Source organism: Drosophila miranda, assembly GCF_003369915.1.
Source record: "Drosophila miranda strain MSH22 chromosome Y unlocalized genomic scaffold, D.miranda_PacBio2.1 Contig_Y2_pilon, whole genome shotgun sequence".
NCBI classification, from domain to species: Eukaryota; Metazoa; Arthropoda; class Insecta; order Diptera; family Drosophilidae; genus Drosophila; species Drosophila miranda.
Window position 1 is genome coordinate 24,947,419 of NW_022881614.1, and position 19,991 is coordinate 24,967,409.

General features: G+C 49.4%; 3 protein-coding genes, 1 long non-coding RNA gene and 1 pseudogene across 4 annotated transcripts in view; 2 read left to right on the plus strand and 3 right to left on the minus strand.

The window, feature by feature from the left end:
* LOC117194156 (transmembrane protein 223-like) overlaps nt 1-5,885 on the plus strand; it is a 50,765-nt gene extending 44,880 nt beyond the window's left edge. The window contains exons 2-3 of the mRNA XM_033398812.1: nt 5,044-5,457; nt 5,517-5,885. Coding sequence (XP_033254703.1) covers nt 5,076-5,457; nt 5,517-5,809 — 675 coding nt within the window. The 5' untranslated portion in view covers nt 5,044-5,075 and the 3' untranslated portion in view covers nt 5,810-5,885. The remainder of the gene's footprint in view (nt 1-5,043; nt 5,458-5,516) is intronic.
* On the minus strand, nt 5,820-6,250 carry LOC117194158 (H/ACA ribonucleoprotein complex subunit 3-like). Its single transcript, XM_033398814.1, has 2 exons — nt 6,102-6,250; nt 5,820-6,038 (listed from the first exon to the last, which is right to left on the minus strand). Exons 1-2 carry the CDS (start codon nt 6,153-6,155, stop codon nt 5,898-5,900), a joined length of 195 nt encoding a protein of 64 aa, XP_033254705.1. The 5' UTR covers nt 6,156-6,250; the 3' UTR covers nt 5,820-5,897.
* A 136-nt stretch (nt 6,251-6,386) lies between these two features.
* On the plus strand, nt 6,387-7,472 carry LOC117194155 (annotated as a pseudogene).
* Nucleotides 7,473-7,552: 80 nt separating this feature from the next.
* LOC117194157 (transmembrane protein 170A-like) lies at nt 7,553-8,267 on the minus strand. Its single transcript, XM_033398813.1, has one exon. It carries the CDS (start codon nt 8,126-8,128, stop codon nt 7,736-7,738), a length of 393 nt encoding a protein of 130 aa, XP_033254704.1. The 5' UTR covers nt 8,129-8,267; the 3' UTR covers nt 7,553-7,735.
* A 1,894-nt stretch (nt 8,268-10,161) lies between these two features.
* Nucleotides 10,162-10,592, minus strand: LOC117194057. The gene is made up of 2 exons (XR_004474730.1): nt 10,375-10,592; nt 10,162-10,297 (listed from the first exon to the last, which is right to left on the minus strand). It is a non-coding gene; the product is annotated as an uncharacterized LOC117194057 (long non-coding RNA).
* Nucleotides 10,593-19,991: the final 9,399 nt, after the last annotated feature.

Genomic DNA, 19,991 nt, shown 5'->3' on the forward strand with positions numbered 1-19,991 from the left:
GGTTCCGTTGGTCTACTCCTAGTCAGCACCTCAGCATCAATTTCGGCTAATTCCTTGTGTCGTTCTAGACCTACTATATGCGGAGCCAGACCAAACTTCCGCCAGAAATCGACCCCTAGGTACAGCGGTTGCTTCAGCGAGGGACACAGGAACAACTCCATGGTCTGCTTCTGGCCTCCATACGTCATTACCGTCGACACATGTCCCAGTATTTTATGAGGAGTGCCGCCTGCTGTTTGTACTGAGAATTTCTTTATGTCTTGAAGTTTCAGCTCCAATTCTCCTATCAGTTCCAGGCCACCTTTACCCAGGAGGCTCACCGATGCCCTTGTATCCAGTAGTCCCATCAACGTCCTCGGGCCCAACTTTACTCGTGCGAATGGCCTGTCATCCTGAAGAATTGCCGAGTGGACTGCTGCACACACCTGGAGCCGCCTCCCCTTGCGCCTCTGAAACCTGTCCCGAGCCCGCTGTGCTCTGACTGCTCTCGTTCGGATACTCTCCGCGACTTCGTCCCCCATTATCCGATTCCTAGCCTGCTCGTACTGACGCTGCCTTTCCTTTATCGGCTTGCGCTCGGACCATCTAGCTTCGGGTAATACAGCTTGGTTAACCATATATATGGTAGTGTAAATATTCTTATTGCTACTTCTTTCCTTAGGGGTATCTAATTTAACGTTGGAGGACCTATCTATTGGCTGCTTCGCGGCGACGTGGAACTCGACTCCTCCAATTGCGTCGTGCTCCTTTTCGCGTTTCCCGGTCGACATTTAGGGCATTTTGGGAGGATGACCCCGGCCAGCCCGCACTTGTAGCAGAACAGGTTACGCACGGCCGACTCACACTCAAAATAGGTGTGACCCGGCTGAGCGCATTTCCAGCACCTCAGCTGGGCGCGATCGCCTCCGGGTTCCCTCGTCATGGACAGCATTCAATGCCTCGGTCTGTTCCTCCGGGTCGTGAGTGTTCGCATCCAATTCATGCACTTTGTGATCTTCCCTGCGCCTACTACCCCCAAGGTCTGGACCGCTCCTTGTCCATCGCGTCGCCAGCAGTTTCTCGGCGTCCGCACACTCTTCTCGCAGCTTCTGTAGGTTTGGTATCTGCATTGGATAAATCACCCTCGAAATGGCATCCCTAATATTGATCTTTATGATCTTTATTAGATCATAATCCGAGAACGGATTCAGCAACCTCGACCTCAACACCAACATCTCCTGGATGTACTGGTCTGCCGACTCCCCGTGGCGTTGTCGGCGTTCCCTGAGCTCTTGCTCTCGCTCGAACTCTGTCCGACGAACTTGATATTGCTGCTGGAGACCATATCTCAGATTCGGCCAGTCCGGCATTCCTACCGTCCGAACATGCATCCAGTACCAATCCCTTGCGTGGCCACTGACCAATGTGTGAAAGGCTTTCAACACCTCCGCCCGCGGTACCTGGTACGACGTCTGTAGATGCTCCAACCGGAATATGAATTCCGCCACAGGCATCCCCTTTGGATCGCCGTCGAAGCTAAGTCCCCATCTTCGTATCTGCACTTGCTCCTGCCTAGCCTCTCCGAAACTCGGTCGATTCCTGTTAGGGTTTGCTCCTACGCCCATCCCGTTGAACAGGCACTCCTCCACGGGTCTCTGATCGGCTTGGGTCCTCTGATCGGCCTCCAACGTTCGGTTGTCCACGAATAAGTGCGTTGGATGTGCTTGCTGGTTCGCGGGTGCTTCCTGTTGACCTCCTCCCAGACTGATTGCATTTGATCCCCGATTCCTTCCATTCGCATCACTCGCCGTTCGCTCCGCTTTTAACGAACCACATCTCGCATGAACTCTAGCATGTCTGCTTGCATTGACGATCTCAGCGCTTCCATTTGCTGCCCGAGCGACGCTCGGTAGGTCTCCTGTGCTTGGGCTAAGGCTACGTTCACGGCTGAGCTTAACTCGGACGGTAACACCAGGTCCTTACGGGTTCGCTGTTGACCTCCTACCGCTCCGGTCTCTGGGTCCTCCTGGTGCAACCCCGCATGTACGTTTTCCGCCACTTGCGACGGCCCTTCCGGCCTACTGCGGGCTTTACCGTCCTGGGACCGAGTCGTCGGCATGTTGTACGGCTGGTACCTGCGCTGTGCCTCTGGGCTACTCACTCCGGGTCACTCATCAACCAATTTTCCTAACGTACTCCTTTCCTTCGTCTATTCCCTATTTACTTAACTATTTTGGTGATACATAAATTGGATTGTTTATTATCTGACTACCCGACTCCACTAAACACCTAGTTCCTGGCTACTTAATCCTCAATACCTTCAATCGTAACAAGAAAACAAATAAATAAATAGTGCAATAAATAAATAAGCGAATAATTAATTCAATGTTTAGATAACCAAATAAATAAATTCAAATACATAAATCGGTTAATTTAAATCAATAAATTGATAAATCTAAATATCTAAATTGATTCAATCAAATAAATAAACACCTACATCTACAATTAATCGCCTAATTAAATACAACACTAAATAACTAAATACTTCCTCTCCCAAACAAAAACTCTTTTTCCGATGACTTGCCTAATGCCTACTTCTAAAATTGCTTCCAAACAATGCTAGCGAGAATCGTCAGTCCTCAACAAAAAAGATGATTTCCCTTTGGGTTTTCTTGCTTCGGCTTTCCAATAGTCTGCTAAATTACTAACAAAAAAAACATATAATTCCCAAACTGCTTCACACAAAAAATTCACCTTTAATTTGTTTGGTGGGAGACAACTGCATTAATTGTTTTGCAGGTGAGCGGACCCCCTTCTTTTCCCCTTGCTATTTACCTTCGCTTACTTTTTCTGAGTGCCAACTCCCTTTGCTGTTTCCTCCCTCAGATCACCGTGGAACCCCCAGAATCGGACAACGACGTTAATGCCTCTGGACATAACCCGGACCACGACTCGACAGATCCTCCGGCACCTCTTCCTCTTTTCAGATCCAGACAGCGAGCTCCACGAGTCGGACAACGAGGCTACTACCACCTGGTAATACCTGGACCACAACTCGGGACACACACTTCCTTCCCTTCTACCTCCGATACATAACTACCATGTCCATTTTCCTCTCTTCTACTCCTCTCAGCGGCTACGACGGCTAGGATTTATTCCCGGCTCGCGGACCGGCTGAGTTTCGTTCTACCAGGGCTCCATTTTACACCGGGTCTTTAAGACTCGCGTTTAAAATCGATCCATTCTATTACCATTGGGCGCCATTTGTTAAGATCCGCCTCTTTGCCACCCTGGCCTATCGTTCCCAGCTAGCTCACGGGGAAGTCAGGGGTGTTTCCGACCCGATAAGCCAGGAGACGGATTGAACAAAAACAAAAAAAAAACATACAAAAAAAACAAATCTAATTTATAGGACAGACTTGTCCTCGTTGGCACTTTCGTCAGCGGGATAGTTGGTTTCGTTATCCCTAGCAGGGTCCCACCCTTCCATGAGCGCCACCTTTTGAATTCGCTCCCTTTTAATATTCAGGGTCCCGCTCTTCTTCTCGCTCTCGTCCCACCCAACTACCGTTTTCTATTCACTCATGACTCTTTTCAAATGTTCCTTTTTATATCCATTATATTTTCTTATTTAACTTGAACATTATTAATTAATAATCTAAGTTTATATAAAGGAAAAAAATACTAACACAAAAATACTAACAACAAAATAAACCCTATTTCGGCCGAATTAGCAGCCCCCTTTGATAGAAGTTGTTGCTTCCTGATGCTTGCTGATGTTTACGTTTGATCGTGGTGTTTTTTTATATGATCGTGATATATTGTTTAATTGTGGGTCGGACGGGTGTAGATGTGTGAAATGTGGTGATGTTATGTGATGTGCTATGAATGAGGGTATACATGCGTGGGTTGTGTGTGATGTGGGTAGATTAAGGTGTGTGATATTGATTCGTGCGGGTGTATTTCTGCTTTGAAGTCCGGATTTTTTCCCCGGGGGGGTTGGTGTGTGGGGACAGAAACGTGTCTCCAGTCGGTGCTCCGCTGACGGTTCCTTGGTGCCGGTGCTCCGCTGACGGTTGTCGCACCAGTTTTCCGGCCTGGCCAGTACCGGGATGCTGCTGCCGATGTCCGCCGCTTCTGCTGATGTTGATGCCTGCCGCTGATGTCTTGGTGGGATCATTATCTCCACGATTCTCCACCGGAAACTCTCTTTTTCTTTCTTCCTCGCCCCGTTTCCTTTTCTCCCACGCAACTCTGCCACTGCTTCCCAGGATCCACTATAGATGCCGCTGTCTCTTTCTTCTCCAGCCCTGATACCTATCGGCTCTCTACAAAACCGCCCATAACAGGCCATCAACGAAAAGACTGACATAGCAGCAAAGGCTGGTACAAGTGAGGGGTTTACAATAAATATAAAATACAGCTACAAGGAGGCTCAAAGAGAAATTAGGAACTTTTTAGTATACAAATGGAATGAGGACTACAGGACGAAGTGTAGGACGAAGGGATCCAGCCTCATAGACATATTTCCAGACCTACCCAGTAAACCCTGGCATTTTTCTCTTAAATCGAATGCTAAAAGCATCAAGACCATTAACAGACGTATGACGGGACACACATACGACAAAGTCTTCCTACACAGAATCAAAGCAATTGACTCAAATATCTGCGAAACGTGCAATGTAACTGAATATGCCGAACAGCTGATCTTCGATTGCCAAAGATTTGCCGGGCTCAGAAGGAAATTCAAAATCTTTAAATATTATAACAATTTACATCAATTATTAATAAAAAAAAGAGCCGCTACATCTCAGAGAGCTGGCAATCTTCATCAAAACTGCTGACTTAAACTTTTGACCCCTTTTTTCTTCATCATGTTATAAAGTAATTTCAGTTTATTTTCTAAAACAGTTAAGTAATTTTCCTCTTTTTTTTATATACCGACCTGTCAAACTCGCCAAGCTACATCACCAGTATCTGATCAATGTGGCTACAGTGCTACGATCAAAATTCCGATCATCCTTGAGATGATTTAAAACCAAAAAAAAAAAAAAATAATAATAAATGCCAATCAAATCCCAGAAATATCAATTAAAATGAGTAATCTCATAAACTTTGCCCTAAGAAAGGGAGCTAGTTTTTTGACACGACACAGCCTGCCATGTTTTCGACTAACAGTTCCGTACGTGGTTAACAAAACGCCGGTTTCTGGCGCAATTAAAAACTATTCCACTCGAGCTGCGCCGTTTGATGTGAGCACAAGCGTACCAAAGGACTTAATCCTCTTTAAATATGAGAATCCAAAGTTCTACAAGATGCTGAACTTTTTCTGGACCTATCTTTCCCATTTTGCGTTTACAACGCTGAAGGATGCGCCAGTGGTGGAGAAGCCAGGAGAGGAGCTGAAGTGGTTTCAGCGCATAAATCTTGGCGACAACAAGTACAGGAATGGCATCACTGTTTGCTGCTTTTTGTTTGGTTCATATTTGAAACAGATAATGTGGTTCGAAGCAAATTATGTCTTTATAAATTTAAAGGATACGGAATTCTGTTTGCGGTTTGGATGTTCACACTTCGTTCCGTGCGCTTTCTCATCCTGCACAAGGGCGGTCAGAGTATCTCCTTTGTTACCTATGGACCCTTTAACCGGAACCGTATCATGACTGTCCCACTTAAATGCATCTCAGCGCAAGAGTCCCGTGAAATGGTCAGGGTACAACTGCCAATCAAGGTGAAGGACAGGACTCTTTACTACGTGCTGGATATGCGTGGAGAATTTCGTAATCCCCAACTGTTTGACTACACGGCAGGGTTAAAACGACGTATTTAAAAGCGTTTTGTTTAGTTCATTGAAAATTTTGTAACTTATTATTTGTAAATACACATGTACCCTAATTAAAATTCAACTCTGCTCTGTCTTAAGACACGGGCTCAGGCTTCTGTGTGAGCAGCAGACTAAAGCGCTTCTTGATGGTAATGCGCTGGCGGGAGTACTTGTCTTCCGGAGAGAAACGGGCTGGATGGGCCGACAAGGTCGGACGACCATCTTCAGTGCGTTTCTGCAATATCAACGAAACATATAAGTTTAACATACTAGAAAAGCTGGAGAACTTTTCATTTACATTCAAAGTGTAGACGCGGTTGCCGCTTTCGTTGATGGTGTACATGAGATACATTTTGGTGAGAAAATTCAATAAATTTCGCAGTAAATAAAAAAAACACGTGTGGCGTGCCTTGCAGTGTGTTTATCGGACTTATCGTTAAAATATCGACCCACAGAAATATACCAAAATATATTTTAAAAATATACCGTAAATATACTTTCTATATACCGTTGAAAATGAAATTTAATAGATTGATGAAACAAACAACAAGAAATGCCGAAAAGTAGAAACCACAGTACCAGAAACGGTCACCCTGGTGCGTTGCTTTCAATGAGAACAGTGTGACCGAAAATTTGTCGATCAAATACACGCTTAAACTCCATTTATTTAAACAAGATAAAAACTTGAGTTAAATCGCGAAAAAAATGCCAATAATAATACCAAAAGTGACGCACGTTAGCCAAAACGCGCACGGAACAAAACAATCGCAATGAAATTGCGTATCGATGATAACTATCGTTTTCCAAATCTTGCTTAAAATGGCGCAAATTGTTTGTAAAAAATGTCGAGTAAATTAGACGAGTTACAAAAGCAAGTGATACGGGAGCAACAAAAGCGAATCAAACCAGGAGAAAGCCAGAAATATGTGCGTATGGTTATAGACGCGGGTTTCGTGGACATTCCGGTTGGACAGGAGCTTTTGCAGCGAATAAACTCCGCCGATCTGAAGTATGAAATTCGCATGTTGCCCATCACAAACTGCATCATCTGGGAGCGCAGTATTGGCCAGCACACAATAGTTTCCGGAAGTAGCGGTTCTGGCCTGGGCGAAGCCTGGAAAATGGAGAACCACGTCCTCCACTGGATAACCGAAGCAAATTAGCATCACTCTCAGAAGGATCAAAGAGCCTGCTTGGGCCACAAGTTGCAGGTTGCATTTCCCGACTGCTCCTGAGAGCCAAGAGCTGTTGTGCCTGCTCCGACGCTATACAAAGGCAATTGCCGAAGCCCCGTTTAAAAATCAACGCGATGAATATTTGGGGTTCTTTAAGAAGTACTTGGCCAACGACAAGAAGCAGTGCGTCCGCGTCGAGCAGGGCAATGGCTATGGACGTCTATGGCAGCAGCATCTAAATCGGTTGCCGCTGGTCACGCTCGAGATGGCCGAATCCATCATATCTCAATATCCCTGTCCCAAGAAACTGTTGGACCACTTTTCCAATGATCCTACGGCTGTGCAGTCCCTAGCTGATTTAAAGATCAAGCGCTGTAATGGACCACAGCCCCTTCACACCGAACGACGCATAGGGAACGTACTCAGCAACAAACTTTACACTTTGTACAATTCAAGGGATTCAATCCCAATACTCTGATTTAGTTTTAGAATCGTCTCGTGTATTCGGCTGGTATCGTATGTACAATTAGAGTAAATATTACAAGTAAGAGCTAAATATTTTACATTATTCCTCTGGTCGTATATAGTATATGTATATTTAAAAATCACAATATTCTTATACGCATATCTATGAATTTTTATATTTGTTGTCGAGCATCTTTCAAGATCTTCTGCGAAAAACGAATAAAAAAAAGTATGATAATGATTACAAAAAAAAAAATAGCAAGCGACGAACTATGAAATTTCAGACCATAATCTAGAGCGTGGCCAAGATTCGGGTGAAGCCCAGGCACGCCGAGACTATAGTCTGTCCAAGACCCCAGACCATTGCATAAATAGGCGACATGGGCAGGCTGGAAGCGCGATGCACAAATGCAATCACCGCACTGCTAATGATTCCACTAGAAGCCGGGGACAAGAATCCCATGACCAGAATTAGTATGGAGAAGAATCGACCGAATTTATGCTTTCGAAGCGTGACAAACGCCACGAGGGCGGCACAGGTGTGGATAAAAATGGATGAGAAGAGGGCCCACAGAAATAAGTGGTACCACATTTCGCGAAATGTGTTTAGTCGAGCCTGTGAGCGGAGTCCCATGACATCGGCGATGGTGTCCAGCTCATCGGTGTCATATGCTTCGGAAAACATGGCGATGCGCAATTTTGACCTTAAGTTTTGGAAGAATATCGGGCTTGCTACTAATTACGTTGCTAATTATTGCTTTTCCGTTCCTCTGATTTGGTCATTTGTGTGCTCTGCTGATTGATTTCTCCTGCGACACGGTCCGAGGGGGTTGTTCATGTCAATGGCGCTATCAAGAGACGTTCGTAGACCTGTAAGTTTAAGTGGATCATGCTTTAGTTCTGTTGACCTTTTGGCAGACTCGTACGATACTCACGCCCACACATGTGGCCACCTCACCCTCATTAGCTTGATTGTTGCTGTTGGCCGGAATGCACTTTCTCTGTTATTTGATTACATTAACATTTTTGCTGTTTCCTTTTTGTAAAGTTTTCTTTTGTTTGATTTTTTATTTGCGTAGCAATCGATTTGGCATTCAATACGCCCATTCAATAAGCGACTTGCTTGCGGCAGTGAATCTTTAAGTCATAATTTTTCGCCAGCCCTTTAGTATGGTATAGTATAGTAGTAGTATAGTATAGTAGTATAGTATTGTCCAAATAAAACACTGATTCTATTTTAATTATTATTTAATTTCGTGTTTTCGTTTTAGCAACTGGAGTGGAACACCGTGGAAATGGGCCAGTTCTTGAGTTGTCAGCTGTCATCCATAAGTGAACCAGCTCCGATAAATGAGCAACATAGTCGCACCACATGGCACGGAATAAATTATAAATTATGTGGGCAGGGCTAAGATTTAAGTATTTAAAATAAGCCAGTCAAGTAGAAAATTGATTCATTAATCGGATAAAATTACTTGGGCAGAGTTGATGGTTCTATCAAGCTAGTAATATTCCACGGAATATCAAAAACGAGGAATATGTAAAATAGAACTTGATTTCGCTAGTATATTTACGGTATATTTTTAAAATGAGACTGTATATTTTGGTATATTTCTGAGGGTCGGACGGTATATTTTAACGATAAATCCGCCAAAACAATCCAGTCAAGTAGGAAATTGATTTATTAATGCAATAAAATGATTTGGGCAAGGCTCAATATTCTATCTAGCTAGTAATATTCGACGGAATATCAAAAATGAGGATGTATGTTGTTATGGGAGGTTTTGGAGAGAGCCGATAGGTATCAGGGCTGGAGAAGAAAGAGACAGCGGCATCTATAGTGGATCCTGGGAAGCAGTGGCAGACTTGCGTGGGAGAAAAGGAAACGGGGCGAGGAAGAAAAAAAGGAAGTTTCCGGTGGAGAATAGTGGAGGCCGCACGTGCCCTGAAAGAAAAAAAGGAAACAAAATTGGCGATCGTGGTGATAACGATCCCACCAAGACATCAGCGGCAGGTGGAGGAAGTTTCCGGGGGAGAATAGTGGAGGCCGCACGTGCCCTGAAAGAAAAAAAGGAAACAAAATTGGCGATCGTGGTGATAACGATCCCACCAAGACATCAGCGGCAGGCATCAACATCAGCAGAAGCGACGGACATCGGCAGCAGCATCCCGGTACTGGCCAGGCCGGAAAACTGGTGCGAGAACCGTCAGCGGAGCACCGGAACCAAGGAACCGTCAGCGGAGCACCGGCACCAAGGAACCGTCAGCGGAGCCCCGACTGGAGACACGTTTCTGTCCCCACACACCAGCCCCCCCCGGGGAAAGAATCCGGACTTCAAAGCAGAAATACACCCGCACGAATCAATATCACACACCTTCATCTACCCACAGCGTTTTTATAGCTCGCTCGCTCTCCTATTGGGCTCTGCCTTTGCTGCTTGCGTGTTCTCTCTCTCCCCCGCTTTCACTCTCTGCCTATGCGCGCATCACCTTTGGCTCCGCTCGCCCTCTTTATTTTTTCTAACAACACACTAACACCTTACTTCACTATGTAAACTGCGGATCTTAATTGGGCCTTGTTAACTTAATTTGGCATACGGCACGTTTAGGTAGGATTTGAGCGATTTTCCTCCTTTTTCTCCGTTCGTATTTCGCCGGTTGCTGAACTTTCCGCTATTGCGGATTATCGACCGTCCCGCTTTGTGGCCGCCGCCGCACCGACGTCGATCCGGCTGCCCGCGAAGGTCGAGCCTCTCAGAATTTTTCTGCGTCTCTGCTCCCTCGCTCTGTGCTGCGACGGATCAGCTGCTTGGAGCGCCGCTGCTTCGCCAGCCCAAATTGCTAGGCGCCAAATCTAGTGCAGGGAGAAAGAACCGTCTATCGTATTCGGCCCCGAAAGATCTGTGGTATCCCACTTTTTGTTCCTCTTACCCGTCAATCTTGGCCCCAGTGGCCGACCTAGCTTCAGTTTTCCTAGTCCCGCGACTTTTGCTTTGCTGCTGCTGGATACCACTCGCGCTTTGACAATATTCTTTTCTTGACTTTGGAACTTTTTCCTTAATGATTTTTGCTGAGCCTGTTCGGGGCGATGTTGGTCGCTCGACATCCAAATTCCAAAAGGAAGATGGACACGCTCCCATCCACTATGAGACCGGCCGGATCCGCTGGATGACGTTCGAATGTCATCGCTTTCTCCTCTTTCTCTTCAACTGCCATCAGCACTAACTCACCCCCAGAGGGAGCCAACCTTTCAGAGCACCGTTTTAGAGACCCTGACTCCAAAACCCCCTGTAGCAGCGAGACTATGGCTGCCCATACAACGCCGTTGGCGGTCCATTTAGTTTTCGCCCTTAGCTCAGCTACAAGCCTCTTACAAAATCCCCCCTGCCAAAGTCAGTCTTGGGGATATTGCCTGAATTGAGGAATCCACAAGGCTGACTGGCTTGTAGCTACACTTGCCGGATATCCTTCCCGTGGTACCTTCCGATGAGCTTTCCTTGCAGATCTTCCAGCTCATAAATCGAGTTCCCCACTTTCCGTCTAACTCGCGCCTTAAGAAACATTGGCCCTAGCCTAGCGTTGTAGCCGGCTTGAAAATGGCTTTGTTTAAAATTTCGCCGTAGCACTTCCTGCCCCACCTGGTACGATACTTCCTGTGCCCTCAGGTCATAATGCCGTCGATTTTGCTCCCATTGCTTCCGCATCACTTCACACGCTCTCTTTCTGACGATATCCAATGAATCCTCACGTGTGAAGGTCGCTGCCTTGTCCTCTAACATCCCCAATTTCCTCAGCAAAGAATACGTTGCGCCTGAAGACACCATCTGCTGGCCGAAAACCATATAGTAGGGCGTGGATCCTAACCCTGAGTGAACCGCCGACCTCAACGCACAGCATATTTTGCTAAGACTCTCATCCCAGTCTTTCTGGTCACTGCGAATATACGACCGAATGGCAGCGATGACCGAACGGTTGACTCGCTCCGAAGCGTTGGCTTGGGGAGCGTGGACAGCTGTTAGCGTGTGCGTTATTCGATGCCTTCTGAGCAGGCCTTGAAACTTCTCGGATCGAAATTGCGATCCGTTGTCAGATACAATTCCCTCTGGAACTCCGAAAGTATAGAATAACTCCTCCTCTAAATACCTCAGCACAACATCAGCATTTAATTTTTTTACAGGCTTGAGGAAAACAAATTTCGAATAATGGTCCAGGACAATAAAAATTCCTATATTTCCACTGCGAGACCTAGGATACGGACCTAAGAAATCAATATAGAGACGCTGGAAGAACCTTTGCGACTCGGCCGCTTTTCCCATCGGTGGACGTAACGGAGCGTTTGGAGCTTTTGACATTTTACATTGCTCGCAGGCTGCCACGTAGTCTTTTACGTCATTGACGAGTCCGGGCCAGAAATAATAACGCCGGATCCGCTCGAGTGTCTTGTGGACTCCACCATGGGAAGCCAGCGGATCATCGTGTGCTCTCTTTAGCACTTCTTTGACCATCCCCCTGGGTACCCACAACTTCCAAGCAAACGCGTCGTTAAGGATGTCTCCTTTTCCATGCTCGGATCGCCGATAGATCAGAGAATCAACTATTTTAAGGTCGGGCAGTTGAGCCATATTGCTCTTAATTCCCTCCATCAGTTCCTAATATTCTCCCGATTTGAAATGAGCTGACTCATTGCTGAAATCCACTGCAGCCACTTGGTCATATGGGACCCTGGACAAGGCATCCGGAACAACATTCAGCTTCCCTCTTCTGTGTTGGATACTGAACCGGAAACCAAAATGGTTTGCTGAAGTCCGGACTTTGCAAGACCGCAGCACTGCAAAGCATGCCCTTTAACCGCTCAAAAGCTTCCTTGCCTTCTGTTGTCATCACGAATTTTTGCTTCGGCTTTAATAGGTCGGTCAACGGGGCGGATACAGACGCAAGGTTAGGTTAGGTTGAGGCGGCTGCCGCGCTCGCTCGGAACCCGTCACACTTAGGCCGGTTTCGGCCCGTTGTGATACCGCATAGGATCATTTCCTTCCCGCCTTGTGAGACTTCCTGTCAGCAATTATTCCATCCAGATGCTCTCACAAAGTTCGCTATCCTCCTGGGACATAGTTTGGACATCTCTGAGATGTCGTGTAGAAAGGCTGAGCCCAGGTGCTGTAGCCTTCTTCTGCTGAGAGCTGGGCAGGAGCAGAACAGATGTTCCACTGTCTCCTCCTCTTCCTCGTCTCTACAGCTACGACAAAAATCGTTATGTGGGGCCCCCAGCCTGTTAGCGTGGGTACCTATTAGCCAGTGTCCCGTGAGGGAACGTGTGACTACGCTGCACCTTTTCCTGCTTAACTTGAGGAGCTCGGAGGTGCGCTTCATGTCCATGGTCGGCCATGTTTGCCGAGTTGTGCGACATCGTGGCACTGTTTGCCACATATCGTTTTTTAGTCGCTTGTATTGCTCCCTTATAATGAGCTTACAGGTGGCCATTGGCATACAGATATCCTCCTTGTCTTGGAGAAGGGGGATTGTAGTGCCAGATCTGGCCAGCTCGTCCGCTATACAGTTGCCCTCGATGTCCCGGTGGCCCGGGACCCAAATCAGGCTAATAGCAAATTGCTGAGCCATCTCGTGCAGAGATTTGCGGCAGTCTGCCACGGTGGCCGAGTTCGAGGAAATCGCGCTTAGCGATTTGATCGCAGCCTGGCTGTCGCTATAAATGTTTAGCTTGGTTGCCGTGACGCTTGTAGGCAGTCTAGAGCCTCCCTGATTGCTATGACTTCCGCTTGAAAGACACTGCAATGATCTGGGAGTCTGAAGGAATGCCTTATGTTTAGCTGTTCAGAGTAGATTCCCCCTCCGACTCTGTCGTCCAGCTTTGATCCATCTGTGAAGATGTTTATGGCCCCATCTGGGCCTGGGAGTCCCTCGAGCCATTCGTCTCTGTGAGGGATGATTGTGTCGAAGGGAGTGTCTGTGTACTCTCTTGGAACTTGGTAGTCTGTTTTTGTGGGGACGGTACTGCTATTATTTAATATGGCTGAGTGACCTATGCACTGTGTCACCCATTGATCTGAGTCTCTTAGACGTATTGCTGCTGTTTCTGCCCGTTCCTTTCCTGCGAGGTCAAGGCTCTGTAGGCATAGGATGGCATTTAGCGCATCATTTGGGGTGGTGCGAAGAGCTCCGCTGATGCATAGGGCGGCAGTCCGCTGGACTTTGCCCAGTTGCTTGGTGATCGCCCTTTTTGATAGGGCCGGCCACCACACCGTAACTCCGTAGAGTAGTATTGGTCTAACTATAGCTTGATATATCCATTGGACTATGCTTGGGATCATACCCCATCTTAGCCCAATAGCTTTTTTGCATGTGTAGAGTGCAGTCATTGCCTTGTAACGAACCTTAGGAAGGTTCGTCACAGCGCGCTACATCGCGGGATCGTCACCGCCTCATTTTTCCCCTTTTTATAGCCGATACTCAAAATGAGTATTGGGGTATATTAGATTTGTGGTAAAAGTGGATGTGTGTAACGTCCAGAAGGAATCGTTTCCGACCCCATAAAGTATATATATTCTTGATCAGCATCAATAGCCGAGTCGATTGGGCCCTGTCTGTCTGTCTGTCTGTCCGTCTGTCCGTCCGTCCGTCTGTCCATCTGTCCGTCTGTCCGTCCGTCCGTCTGTCCGTCCCCTTCAGCGCCTAGTGCTCAAAGACTATAAGAGCTAGAGCAACGATGTTTTGGATCCAGACTGTGGACTGTGATATGTCACAGCTACAAAAATATTTCAAAACTTCGCCCCGCCCACTTCCGCCCCCACAAAGGACGAAAATCTGTGGCATTCACAATTTTAAAGATATGAGAAAACCAAAAACGTAGAATTGTAGAGAATGACCATATCTTTAAGACTGCGGAATCTGAATTGGATCGTATTATTATTATAGCCAGCATCAAGAAAACAATTTCATTTTTTCTCGCCCTGTCTCTCTAACAAACACGTAGCATAGGCGGCTTTGCTTAGAGTAAAACATTAGCGCCTAGATCTCAGAGACTATAAAAGCTAGAGCAACCAAATTTGGTATCCACACTCCTAATATATCGGACCGAGACGAGTTTGTTTCAAAATTTCGCCACACCCCCTTCCGCCCCCGCAAAGGACGAAAATCTGGGGATATTCAAAAATCTCAGAGACTTTTAAGGCTAGAGTAACCAAATTTGGTATCCGCACTTCTGTTAGATCTTACTATAAAACGTGTATCTCAAATTTCATCATAGATAATGACCATATCTATCATATTGCTGAATCTGGATCAGATCGGATCATTTTTGTAGCCAAAAGCAAGAAATCAATTTTCTGTGGCTACGCAGCGCCCGACGTCACGCTCAGACTGATTTTCTGTCTCTCTCGCACGCACTCTTTGTCGTGTCATTTAAGATTAGCGGCGTCTGCCGGAGGAGAGTCATACTGACTTAGTATCGGGTATAACCGTAGAGTTGCGGTGTCCGCAGCAACTCACAACGTTCCCCCTCGTTATATCTCCAGTTTCCCTTAAATATATCGTTACTTAGCCTTAAGAACAGAGAATGCATACAATAAATGTACCACCAATAAAGAAACTCATTCCCCATATCGTTTCGCCTACCATTTCACGACAGCCAATCCCACATTCTCGTACCAACACATTACCCCCACCTCTAACGAAAAGCTCCCGAAGCACTGACAATTAGCCGGTAAGAACGCCCCCCACACCAACACATTGCCCCGCGTTTAGCCATAAGCTCCCGAGACACGAACCGTTAGCCGGTGACAACTCCCCACCGGGCCAACACAATACCCCCACCTCTAAACTTAAGCTCCCGAAGCACAGACTAGCCGATAAGAACCCCCGCCCCTTCCCTTCGCGGCTTCGGGACGCTCCGCGTCTTTCCCTTTCCCGAGCGCGCAAGTGCCGAGCAGACTTCACTTACGCGGAGACCCGGGCCGAGAATAGACGTTGTCCCGCGTGACAACTAAGATACAAGCTAAGAATCCTTCCGGGAACGTGACGAAACAACAAAAAATATTCAATGTAACAAATTACCTGTATAACCAGCTAGCTAATAAATCATTATTGTAACGAGAACCAACCCCGTGTAAGTCATTTTTGGGGATCCAAACCCCTCCCCGGTCACCCTTACCAACAACTACTCGCCAGCGAGCCACACTCACCTCCACTAACCCCCGACCAATCCTCGAAACCCCACCCTCACGCAGGTGTGACACGCCCTGCGCCCCTCTCTCGACCCCCACAGGTGTGACTCGCCCTGTGACCCCTCTTTCCCGACCCACGCAGGTGTGCTTCGCCCTGCGCCCGCCTCTCTCTCGACCCACGCGGGTGTGCCTCGCTCCGCGCCTTTCTTCTCGACCCTCCCGTCCGCCCAGTAAGACGAGCCGACCCCCCTTTCGGAGTTCCTGCGAACTACAAATTTCTTGTAGGAAGACCCCTGGACATGACTGAGCTTACCTCAGCCTGGAAGAGGAGACATTACAAGTGGCGCCCGAGCAGGGACCCGAAGGAAACTCTAACGAGGGGTTCGTGGATTAAAAACCCACGGCAGTCAGGAGTGCAAGAGACAGACCAAAAAAAAAAGGTGGAAAGATAGCCCACCCCACTACCGCGGCGCGTAACCGTGCTCAAATCCCCACAATTCTAACGGTGAGGATCGCGAACGAGTCTACGTGTACGTGTACTAAGTGACAGTGAAAAGAAAAGGGAACACAGTACCTCAAGATCCCGGACGCTCAACCAGTCCGTAGGAACAGCGACGCAACGACCAAGAGAAGCATGGAGCCCTATACGGGGGAACAATCAGGTGAGTACGACGGGGACGAATTGACCGTTAATCCGGGGTCAGCACCGGCTGGATCCACAAGCGCCGCCGGGAAGAACTGGAAGCCTTCGCGGAAGAATTCGGGTTCGACCGCGAAGGGACAGTTGAGGACCTACGGAAAAGGTTCGCCACGCTGGTCGAAGGACCCCTCGAACAAGAGGCCTGGATTCGACTGGCGGAACTCGAACGGCAATACGCCAAACCACCGGGACGCGCAAAGTCGCCGCAACCCTCTACTTCCGGGCAGGCGGAGAGACGGAAGGCAGACCCCAAAAGCGGTCTGCAGATCCCTGGGGCCCCCGAAGGCAGACCAACCGGCACGCCCATCGTGGTGACCGCAGCCGCCCCCCCAAGACCCCCGTCCCCAGAGGTCCGCCCCTCACCCATGAGGAGGCTCCTCCCTGAAAGCGATAGACCCCGGGGAGGTAACGACGCGTTGGAAGCCCATCGATACAGTCAAGCTGCCCAGATGGCGGAACGGATTAGGAGGTGGGGGATCCAATTCGACGGACAGGATGATCCGTTGTCTTTCATCGAGCTGTTGGAAGAGCGCGCGCTTTCGTACGGGATAGACACCAACCACTTGCCTCGAGCTATGGCGGAAATCCTTATCGACCGTGCCAACCGCTGGTTCCGCACCAGCAGGCTGCAAGGCGCCTCGTGGGTCAACTTCCGGCAAGAATTTTTGTCCTTTTTCCTCCCGCCGCGGGATTTCGAACAGTTAGAGAATCAGATCCGAGCCCGCAAGCAAGCGACGGGCGAGTTATTCAAGGACTTCATAATCGAGCTCAGGTTGCTCAGGCACCACGCCGGGTACGATGATGCCCAAGAGCTCAACAGGATTTATGATAATACTCTGCCGGCATATCAACTGTACGTGCGAAGACACGAACTGCGAAGTTTGGCCCAACTAACTATGTAGGCTACGGAACTCGAATCCATCCAAGAGCGGAATAACCCCACTGCTCCCACTGCCCCTCGGCCCGGCCCAAGATATACTAGACCGACGACGCACCAGACGCAAAACGAGGTCGAAGCAAACCGGACCTCCTTTCGGAAGCCCCAATGGGACACGGCAGGACCGGCAAGGAGACCATCGTCAAACCGACCCGACACTCCAGCGCCGGAAGTCGCTCACCGCATGGTCACCACCCCCATCGCCAACCCACGGATGGCCTGTCGCCGCTGCGGCGAAGCCGGCCATGCCTCCCACAATTGCACCAACCCCTCTATCCTGTTCTGTTGGGAATGCGGTAAGCGAGGCGTAAGGCCATCGATTGCTGCCGCCAAGACTCGTCGGGAAACGATCAGCGTCCCCGACTGGCACGGGAACAGCCGGGAACGACGCCTCCCTAAACCCAGAACTAAGCCACCCACTACAGACACAGGACGGCCGGATAGTGGCGAGGGCGACGATAGGAGGACGGGCCACAGAGGCCACTGTGGATACCGGGGCGTCCCGGAGTTTCGTCAGCGCTAACCTCGCCCGGCAGCTCGGCAACGACGCCGGCCTCAGGGAAGCGTGCGTCCAGATCCGCCTGGCAGACGGGTCGGTACGCGAAATAACGCAAATTCTGTTGGCGTTCGTTAAACTGGACAAACGCGAGGTACAGATACCGCTCCTAGTGTTACCAAACATGCTAGAGCAGGTCATCGTGGGGACGGACTTCCTCTGCGCCATCGAAACATCGATACAGTGTGGCACCACCCTCCTCCGACTCCGCGACAGTCGCCTCGCGACAAATACACCGGTAGTTACCGCCAGCCAGGTGCACAACCCGGAACACGCGCCTACGAAACCTAAGGCGACGAACGATACGCCACGCAAACAAGGAATCAGGAACACGAAGCCCAGGACCCCGACGGAACGCCCTGACCCCAACCAGGGCAAAATCTCGGGTAAGGCAACAAGGGACGCGAACAGACCCACCAGGACCCCCGGTCCAACGTCCTCGACGAGTGGTGGAGAGCCCGGAGCAACGATCGAACCCCCACGGCGGCGACAATCGTCCAGCGGCCCAGCGCCGAATACAACGACCACGTTAGCCGCCCCGGCGAGCGAGCGCGGTAACGCAGCCCTTTCGATAACGGAAACTCCCACATCCGAAATCGTCCTTTCTGCCCGAAGTTTTCCCAGCCGAGAACCGGGAATAGGAGCAACAGCCACTCGAGACACCGACCGGGGCCCCGACGCGCCCGTGGCCGGAGATCAACTCATCAGCACCAACGGCACGGGGCGCTGCCGGAGCCACCCTCCCCGCGTCGCCGAAGGTTTCACTATAGCAGGCACCAGAGCGGAAATCTGCGTCACCCGAACGAGCCACTGGTCTAGTACTAGCGGCATCATCGAGACCCGCATGTTCGTGCATCACGCCGAACGACACAACCCATGTATTCAGCCGGAGTCCCCGACCCCTGGCCTCCCGACGTGGCGCCGCAAATCCAGGAATTCCTGGACGAAGAGCTGCCGAAGCTCGCAGGCCTCCGAGGGACCACGGACCTCACGGAGCACACGATAGTTATGAGGGACCAGCGTCCCATAAAGCAACGGTACTACCCAAAGAACCCGGCTATGCGTCGGATCATCGACGAGCAGGTCGACCAGCTGATAGCAGAAGGCCTGATCGAGCCCTCGCGAAGTCCCCACAGCGCCCCCATTGTCCTCGTCCGCAAAAAGGACGGGAGGTGGCGCATGTGTGTGGACTATCGACAACTAAACGAACATTCGGTCCCGGACGCATACCCGTTGCCGAGGATCAACTATATACTGGAAAGACTCCGAAACGCGCGGTTCATCACCACGCTGGATCTGAAGAATGGATACTGGCAGATACCGATGGCCCATGACAGTAAGGAGGCCACGGCGTTCACGGTGCCCGGAAGAGGCCTCTATCAGTGGAAGGTAATGCCTTTCGGGTTACATTCCGCGGGATCCACGTTCCAGCGTACCCTCGACACGGTCATCGGCGCAGACATGGAACCCTTCGCTTTCGCGTATCTGGACGACATCGTCATCGTCGGCAAGGATTTCGCGGAACATTTGCGCAACGTCAAGAGAGTCTTCTCGCGACTGCGCCGGGCCAATCTGCGGATCAACGCAGACAAATGCGTATTTTTCCAGCGCCGCATAAAATACCTGGGTCACATGGTCAGCGAGGAAGGCATTCATACCGACCCTGACAAGATAGCGGCCGTCAAAGACCTGAGACCGCCCACTAACCTGAAGGAATTGCGACAATGCATAGGTATGGCGGGCTGGTATCGTCGATTCGTCCCCAATTTCGCCACCATAGTGCAACCGATGTCATTGCTACTAAAGAAGGGGAGAGCATGGGCATGGGGACAGGAACAACAGGACTCCTTCGACGAACTCAAAATGCGACTCACCACCGCCCCGGTGTTCGCCTGCCCGGACTTCAACGTCAAATTCTCCCTGCAGACCGACGCGAGCAACGTGGGTGTGGGCGCGGTCCTCACCCAAGAGATCGAAGGGAAGGAACGCGTCATCGCCTACGTCAGCCGGCGCCTTAACAAGGCAGAGGAGAATTATTCGGCCACCGACAAGGAATGCCTGGCCGTCATATGGGCAATCCGGAAATTGCGCTGTTACTTGGAAGGATACCGGTTCGACGTGGTGACCGACCATCTCGCGCTGAAATGGCTAAACACCCTTGAGAGCCCTTACGGG

Coding starts and splice junctions, on each gene's coding strand:
- LOC117194158 (XM_033398814.1), bottom strand. CDS start 6,155: ATGTATCTCATGTACACCATCAACGAAAGCGGCAACCGCGTCTACACT. Junction 6,039..6,101: donor ACCGCGTCTACACTTTGAAT/GTAAATGAAAAG, acceptor TTGATATTGCAG/AAACGCACTGAAGATGGTCG.
- LOC117194157 (XM_033398813.1), bottom strand. CDS start 8,128: ATGTTTTCCGAAGCATATGACACCGATGAGCTGGACACCATCGCCGAT.